The sequence below is a fragment of the Lathyrus oleraceus genome, chromosome 7 (genome assembly GCF_024323335.1).
Source record: "Lathyrus oleraceus cultivar Zhongwan6 chromosome 7, CAAS_Psat_ZW6_1.0, whole genome shotgun sequence".
Lineage (NCBI taxonomy): Eukaryota > Viridiplantae > Streptophyta > Magnoliopsida > Fabales > Fabaceae > Lathyrus > Lathyrus oleraceus.
The window spans coordinates 476,079,560-476,088,518 of record NC_066585.1 but is presented as its reverse complement, the minus strand read 5'-3'; the positions used below and the strand labels follow the sequence as shown (position 1 = coordinate 476,088,518).

General features: G+C 32.8%; 2 protein-coding genes across 2 annotated transcripts; one reads left to right on the top strand and one right to left on the bottom strand.

The window, feature by feature from the left end:
* Window positions 1–3,410: 3,410 nt before the first annotated feature.
* Window positions 3,411–4,031, top strand: LOC127104428 (secreted RxLR effector protein 161-like). Its single transcript, XM_051041611.1, has one exon. The coding sequence runs from the start codon at window positions 3,411–3,413 to the stop codon at window positions 4,029–4,031; it is 621 nt and encodes a 206-aa protein (XP_050897568.1).
* Window positions 4,032–5,877: 1,846 nt separating this feature from the next.
* On the bottom strand, window positions 5,878–8,732 carry LOC127100907 (cyanogenic beta-glucosidase). The gene is made up of 10 exons (XM_051038218.1): window positions 8,394–8,732; window positions 8,172–8,306; window positions 7,995–8,072; window positions 7,715–7,802; window positions 7,267–7,638; window positions 6,932–7,149; window positions 6,768–6,799; window positions 6,567–6,669; window positions 6,347–6,455; window positions 5,878–6,249 (listed from the first exon to the last, which is right to left on the bottom strand). The coding sequence occupies exons 1-10, from the start codon at window positions 8,599–8,601 to the stop codon at window positions 6,054–6,056; spliced, it is 1,539 nt and encodes a 512-aa protein (XP_050894175.1). The 5' UTR covers window positions 8,602–8,732; the 3' UTR covers window positions 5,878–6,053.
* Window positions 8,733–8,959: the final 227 nt, after the last annotated feature.

Genomic DNA, 8,959 nt, shown 5'->3' with positions numbered 1-8,959 from the left:
AAACAGTGAGGCGTTCTGTGATTGATTTCTGTTTTGAGAATTCGTGTTGAATTTCTGATTAGAATCGTAATAGAATCACATATCTTGATTCTGTGGGATTGAAAAACATCGCGTTTAGGTAAGACTTGAGTGTATTGCATAAGGTTGAAGATGAATGAAAACGGTAATCTGAGTACCAAGCTTTCAGTGTTCGATGGCAAGAACTGGAATCGTTGGATGATTCAGATGCGTGTGTTGTTTGGAGCTCAAGATGTTCTTGATTTCGTCAACGACAGTTACGTTGCACTTCAAGAAAATACAACGGATGTGTAGAGAAATGCTCAGTGTGATCTGAGGAAGAAGGATCTGAAGGCGTTGTTCTACATCCATCAGTGTGTGGATGTGTACGTGGGGCACACTGGTACGGTGCAACGGCAATGATGCATCAGTGAAGAAGGTGAAGCTTCAGTCTCTACGTAAGTAGTATGAGAATATCAGCATGAAGAACAATGAGAAGGTACCTGACTACATATCTAGAGTGATTCTGATCACAAATGAGATGAGATCGTGTGGAGAAACTCTCTCTGAAGAAAGTATCATTGAGAAGGTACTTAGATCTCTTACTCCTCAACTTGATTATATCGTTGTAGCAATTGAACATTCTAAATTGTGCATCGTGAGAATATAAGAGTTGTAAAGCAATCTAGAGGCGCAAGAGTTGCGTCTAACTGAATGAACCTCTGAGAAAGAGGTAGAACAAGTTCTAAAAGCTTCTTTTGTCAAGAAAGACCATAAGCAGTCTTGGGCAGAAGCCAAGAAAAGATATGGTAGGTCTCAGAAGTCAAAAACCTCAACTTCTGGGAGTCAGAAGGAAAAGGAAAAGTGTGACAAAAGAAAAGTTCAATGTTACTGTTGTAAGAAGTTTGGTCACTTTGATGCAGATTGTTGGTCAAAGAAGGAGAGGAAATCAGAATAAGCGAATATATCCAGAAGTTATGATGATGAACATGTGCTATTTTAATGGCTTTTGATTCTGATAGTGCGTCTCTAGAAGACTGGTAGTATATGAACACTAGTTGTTCTAACCATCTTACTGGAAATAAGAAATGGCTGGTTGATTTTGACTATGGGAAGAAGACTAAGATCATATGTGTTGATGATAAGTATCTGAATGTTGAAGGAATGAAGAATGTTAGAGTGATTCTGAATAATGGCAAATTTGCGTTAATTTAGAACGTCTGGTATGTTCCTGGCATGAAGAGAAATCTGACGAGTGTAGGTCAATTAATTGAAAAGGGATTCTCAGTTACCATGAAGGACAATCTTTTGAAGTTGTATGACTGTAATCAGAAGTTGATTATGGAGTCAGAACATGGAAGGAATAGAACATTCAAGATGAATGTTAAAATTGAAGACTCTAAGTGCCTTAGTGGAACAAGTATTGTGAAGGAAAGTGAATTGTGGCACAAAAGATTTGGTCATTTGAACTTCAGAAGCTTAGAGCATCTGAATTCAAAAAAACTAGTATGTGGAATTCCTGCAATTAAAAAATCAGAAAAGTCATGCAATGCGTGCATGAGAGGGAAGTAACCAAGACTGTCATTTACATCATAAGTAGTTCCAAGAGCAAAACATGCTTTGGGAGTAGTGTATTCTGATATGTGTGTACCATTTCCAAAACCTTCACTAGGATGGAATAAATACTTTGTGTCATTTGTGGATGATTTCACAAGGATGACATGGGTATCCCTTATAAAGTTCAAACACTAAGTGTTTGCTAAATTTAAGAAATTTAGAATCGAGGATGAGAAACAGAGTGGCCAGACTCTGAAGATTCTCATAATTGATGGTGGAGGTGAGTCATTTTATGGGGAGAAGTTGTTGCCCCTAAACCCTAAACCCTAAGCTTCCTAACATTTTATGGGGAGAAGCTGTTGCCCCTACAACATATGTGCTCAATAGGTGTCCAACCAAGAAGATGAAGGAAATTGTTCCTTTTGAGAGGTGAACTGAAGATAGGCAAAGTGTGAGTCATTTCAGAGTATTTGATTTTGTCTGTTATAAACACATTCCAGATGCTACTAGAAAGAAGATGGATGATATAAGCAAGGTGGTGTTACTGGTGGGGTATGAAAGTACATATGCTTATAACCTTTATTGTCCATTCACTAATAAGGTTGAAGTCAACATATATGTTGTTGTGAAAGAGTCAGAAGTATGGGATTGGAGCAAGTCTCAATCCAACTCCGATACAGAGTTAACTTCTGAAGATACTGATTCTGATTCTGAAGATGAGTCAGAGCCTGAAAATGATTATGAGAGTGAGTCAGAATCAGAAGGCGAGGTTGATTATGAGGAAGAATTTGATTCTAATCCAGACTCTGATGATGATTCATATTCTGGTGATCCAGATTTTGATGGTGATTCAGATTCTAGTGGTAGTCCAGATTCTAAGAATATTCCAGATTCTGAAGGTGGTCATGCTTCTGAATTCAGTACTTTTGGAGTTCCAACTTCTGATACAGTTCCAGAATCAGAAGGTTATGAACAAGTTCAGAGAATAAGAAACACTTCGAGAAGGTTTGTAGCATCTAATATTGTTCCAGAATCAAAAGGTTCTGAAAAAGTTCATAGGCCACAAAGAATCATAAAAATTATGAGAAGGTTTGCAGAGTATGACATGCTGCAAGATACTGAAGTAGATTCTGAAGCGGAAGTTATTCAGTGTGTCATGTTAGTAGACTCTGAACTCGTGAGTAGGGAAGAAGCTTTCAATCAAAAATTCTGGCTGAAGGCCATGAAAGAGGAACTTGATGCCATAGAGAGAAACAAGACTTGGAAGCTTACAGAACTTCTAAAGAACAAGAAAGTCATTAGTGTGAGATGGATTTATAAGGTGAAGCTAAAGCCAGATGGATTAATTGGCAAACACAAAGCAAGTTTAGTTATGAGAGGTTTTCTGTAGAAACCTGGGTTAGATTACTTTGAAGTGTTTGCGCTTGTAGCAAGACATGAAACAATTAGGATGGTGATTGCGATAGCTACTAACAGGAATTGGCCTCTGATGCATTTAGACGTGAAATCTGCATTTCTTAACGGTCCATTAGAAGAAGAGGTTTATGTGTCACAACCTCCTAGATTTACAAAAAAAGAATCAGGAAGGGATGATGTACAGATTACATAAAGCTTTGTATGGACTGAAGCAAGTCCGTAGAGTTTGGAATCTGAAAGTTAATTCATTTTTCAAGAAGTATGAATTTCAAAAATGCGAGATGGAGTGTGGTGTCTATGTTCAGCATACTTCAGAAGGCAATATGATTATGGTGTGCCTGTATGTTGATGACATATTGCTAACAGGAAGTTGTGAACATGGGATAGCTAAGTTCAAGAAGGAGCTGACGAATGAGTTTGAGATGATTGATCTAGGAAATATGGTTTATTTTCTAGGGATGAAGATTATGTACTCTGAGAAATACATAATTTTACATCAGCTGAAATATGAACTTAAGCTTCTGAAGAGATTTGAGCTGCTGAATTGTAAAGTTGTTGTCACACCTGCTAATACAAATCAGAAATTGGATTCTGATTATGATGGTGATGATGGTGATGCGACAACGTCCAAGCAGTTGGTAGGTTCTCTAAGATATTTATGTAATAACAGGCCTGATATTTTCTATGAAGTTGGAATAATGAGTAGGTTTATGAGTAAATCGAAGTGGTCTCATTATCAAGCTGTTGTCAAAATTCTGAGGTATATAAAGAGAACTCTGAAGTATGGAGTTTTGTTCCCTTCTGATGTTGAAACTGACTCGGTACTTCTGAGTTACTCAGATTCTGATTGGTGTGGAGACATAGTTGACAAAAGAAGTACTTATGTGTACTTCTTTAAGTTTATGGAAAGTCCTATTTCTTGGCGTTCCAAGAAGCAACCAGATGTTGCTTTGTCACCATGTGAAGCAGAATATATTGCAGGTGATGTGACTACATATCAAGTTGTGTGGCTTCTGAATTTACTACAGGATCTGAAGATCAAAGTAAACAAGCCTCTATAGTTGATGATTGATAACAAGTCCTTAATCAATCTTGCCAAGAACCCATTGTTGCATGGGATAAGCAAGCATATTAAGACTAAGTATCACTTTATGAGAAATCATGTTCATAATGGAGTGTTAGAAGTTATGCAATGTAGTACCCAGAAGCAGCTGACAGATGTTCTGACGAAGGTGATCAATACTGATTGATTTCTCCACTTGAGGAATGAAATTAGTGTTGTTAGCTTTGGTTAAGTTGAATATGAATTAAGGGATGATGTTATAACTAATTCATTTTCAGAAACTTGTAGGTAAAGTTTGTTAAAGGATACTTTAGTATTTTCATTAAGTCTCACTTGTATTTAAGCAAGTGAGTGGTGTGAATAAATAGTATCATCCTTTTGCAGTCTGTGTAGTAGTGTGTGTGTGCAACCATTTATAATTGTTTTAGAGTAGTGGAAGTTTGTTATTACTCTCTTTTCTCTCTGTTATTTTTATTGTTCATCTTTATCACCCTGTGCATCAACATTGTTGCAAAACAAACTCTAGTTTCTCTCACATTTCCAGTCTTTTTACGAGCATTATTGCATATCATTCCAACAATGGTTCTCTGAGAGTTTTCTTCATTCATCATCATTTCCGTCGTTTTGCTATCAGTCTCAAAAACGACTTTCAGAAAACACATATCAAAAGCTACATCGATGGCTTAGCCAAAGTTATTTTGGTGTAGCTGGGGAGCTTGCCCTGAAGGTTTAACAGGTAATTTTTGATAGCCTTCTCAGGTGAGTTCAAACCTTTATGAGTACCTCTCTGATCATGTTCAACTGAACTTCTTCTAATATCTTTTTCTTTTTTGGTTCTGAGGTTTCAATAATTAAGAATCTAAGACATGTTAGATTGAGGATTTCGAAAGGAGGGATGCTCTTTGACTCCGTTTGGTAAGTCACATTTGCGAGTTTAATGTTTATAACTTATAGCTTATAAGTTTATATGACAATTTAGACTTGTTTAGTGACGGTCTTTTCATCATGAGTTAATAGCTTATTTTACTAGCTTATTATTTTTTTTCAGACGTTATTTTAAAAAGTATTTTCTTTCATTTTTATCCTTATTATTTTACAAAAACCCTCTTTTATCCTTTATAATTTATTTAAATTTAAAATAAAATAAATATGTATTAAATGTCTTTTATGTCATTTTACATTTATAGGTTAATTGAATTGTTAATTTTACCAAACACTTTAATTAACTTATCAACTATCAATCATCAACTATAAAATATAAGCTATCAGTTATCAGTTAAAGTAGGGAGAGTTGTGTCGTCCTTTATAGCTTGAGGAGTTTGGTGGTTTCTTTTACTTTTTGTGACTTCAATCAACCTTGAATTTTGTAATGGTTTTTCTCATTTAAAAAAAAATCGATGCGAGTAAACAAAAATAATATTCATCCTTTTAATAAAATTATTATTCAATTTTCTTTACTAATAATTTCTTTTTAATTTGTGTGAAATAACTTAACATAAATTATAAGCTATAAACCATCAGTTATCTGTCACCAATCATAAATTATAAGGTAGTTTATTAATCGACCGTAATTTTTATCAAACAGAATCTTCATTCGCAATTAAAGCATGGAGAGTTGTGTCGTCCTTTCTAACTTGAGTTTGGTAGTTTCTTTTACTTTTGTGATCGTTCAATCAAACTTTGATTTGATGATGGTTTCTCTCATTTAAAAAAAGATTCTATGTCACTAGACAAAAATAATATTCATCCTTTTAATAAAATTATTATCCAACTTTTTAATTTGTGTGAAATAACTTAACATACACTTTTTTGCCAAGAAAATGAGTTGATTTTATATCCAACAGTGACAATAAAATATAGTTAACTATTTCCATCTATTGTTTGGAAAATAAAAAATGTAATTACAGTATTAACATAGAATCAATGATTAATATGTATTACATATAATTACAAATGTATACTTGTATTATTCAAACAATGAACTAAATCTATAATGTTTATAAAGAAATTTGTAGCACTATTAAATGGAATCTATGTAAAGTTTGGTATCTGTTGTGAGAAAATTCTTGAACCAAGATGCTGAAAGCTTTTGATATCTTTTTAAATCATTTTTATAATCCACAAATATCATTCCAAATCTCATGGTATAACCCTCATGCCATTCAAAATTGTCCAAGAAAGACCATGCAAAATATCCCTTTACATTTACACCGGCCCTGTATTTACATATTAAAAGAAAGAAAATAATGTAATTAGATTTCATATAAGAAATTGAAACTATTGATTTAAATTTATAAATAAAAAAATACTTACTTAATCGATTCTCTAAGATAAAAGAGATGACGATAATGATAATCAATTCTATAAATATCGAGAAGAGATTCTTCAAGTGATAACGATGGATCGTCGTACTCATTTATACCTACAAATATTATGAAAAAGTTAAATTATTATCCATATTTTCAATAAATAAAAATAAAATAAAATTTCATGTAGGAATTTAATTATATATAATAATATATATTTTTCGTACCATTTTCAGTTATATAAATTAAAGGGTTGTTGTATTTTTGTTTAGTGTATATCAGAAAATCTCGAAGTCCTTTTGGATAAACATACAACCAATCTGAAGCAATCTGAAATTAAATAAACAAAATCAACTTTAACAATTACTCATAAAGAAAATCATATAAAACATGTAAATTTTTGGAGTTTTTTAGTTTCAAACACTTACATTTACACCAATAGATTTTCCATTACGTGAGACTGCATGCATTCAAACAAATAAAAGATATGTCATTATTTAAATTAATAAATAACATACATGTTATTATCTAACTATATTATATATAAAAATATAGTTAATTGAAATAAAAATATGATTAGTTCATATCTCACATGAAATTTGAGAAAGAGAATCTGTTAGGTAGCTAGCATCAGCATTGCTTAATTGAGGTGCATCAGAAGCATAACCAGAAGAGTAATAATTTATGCCAATAAAATCAAATGAGCCATTGACAAGCCTAGATTGTTCTTTAGTAAACTTTGGTAATCTTGATTTGACTAAACCTCTCATGGTTTTTGGATAATCTCCATTTGTTAAGGGGTCCATAAACCTGTAATTTCAAACAAAGAAATAAAATAAATTTTCATATATAACTCATTGTTATTAATTTGGAAAATATATTTATATATATGTTTTGTAATGAAGTCTTTATCATTAGATTCTTTACCATCCAAACATAAAATCTGTAGCTCTTTCAGCAGCTTTTTGATTAAGTTTGTTATCTGAGAGTGGCACAAACCAGGTAATGAACAAAGTGATACCAATCAAACCATTCTGAGAATTTTTGTATTTTGTTTTGTACACATTAACAGCTGCTGCATGAGCTAGAAGCTGATAATGTGCAGTTAAATAAGGTTCGGTTCCGGAATCGCCACCGGTGCAATTTGGACTCAACCATGAAGAACATCGACCCGGTGCCATTTTGCCGTCCGCGTAACCATATCGACTGTAACTCCATGGTTCGTTCAATGTTATCCAATGTTTTATTCGATCTCCAAATGTTTTGAAGCAAAGTTCGGCGTAATCTTGGAAGTCTTTTCTGTAGCGAAAGTGTTTAAAGATGAATGAGAAATTTAGATTAATTGTTAAGTGAAAATTTTATGTATTGCACTTACATGATGAGAGGGCTTAAGAAGCCTCCGTATTCATCTTCTAGAGATTGAGGAAGATCCCAATGAAAAAGTGTCACAAACGGTTGTAAACCTAATATAAGATCTTTATATTAGAATATGCGTAATAGCAGTTCTTTACTTTAATTTATCATCAAAATTATGGTTAATTCAACCATATGAATTAAACATATTGTGTAACATGAATTGAATTAACAATCTATATTCAACTGAATTAACAATCTATTCAACTTTATTCTAAAAGAAATAAAGTTTGTATTCTTACCGTTTGCCAACAATTCATCGATGAGGTTGTTATAATAATCGATTCCATCTTGATTAATTCCTCCGCTTAGTTTTCCTTCTATTTAAATCAATGAAATATACTTAATAAAGAGAAACATTTAATTAAGTCTAATTAAGTATAATTAAGAAGTTGATTGATTGGTACAATTCGACTTACTTGGGAGTATTCTAGACCAAGAAATAGAAAACCTATAAGCATCCAAGTTCATATCCTTCATCATTTCAGCATCTTCTTTAAAACGATGATACGAATCAACCGCAACGTCTCCGTTGTTTCCATCCATGATTTTTTCTGCATTATATCGTAATAATAAGGTTGAATTATAAGAAATGCACTGCAAATTTTGAAGGAAAAAAGTAATTAAGATTAATTAAGAACCTGGATATTGATGAGTGAAAGTATCCCATATACTTGTTCCTCTTCCACCTTCCGTTGCTGCACCTTCATACTGATATGCAGAAGATGATGTGCCAAATATGAAGCCATTGGGAAAATCTTTTCTATTCAAAGGACCTATTTGTGGTGAAGTGTTAATTATCAATGAAGAAACTAAAGGCAAGAAGAGAGAAAATAGGAGATATCTCATGTTTGAAATTGTAGAAGTGCTTATTGAGATTAATCGCTTTTATGTGGATTATGGAAACAATGCAAGTATGGTTGTTTATATAAGAAACGAAAACTTGGGTTGAAGGTTTGTATCGTAAACTTTTCTAAGACAACTTAAAATTCAAAACACGGTTAGTTGTTTTGTATGACACGTAAGTTTTTTATTCGTTGATGATAAAATCAATGACTCATTAGTTAATTAGCGAGATTAATAAAATCAATGACACGTAAGTTTTTTTATGATTAGCTAAATTGATTCATTAATTGGCCTATCTACCACCTATGACTTATTACTTGTGAATTACTATCTTTAGTTGTTTTAAAGGATGTATATTAGG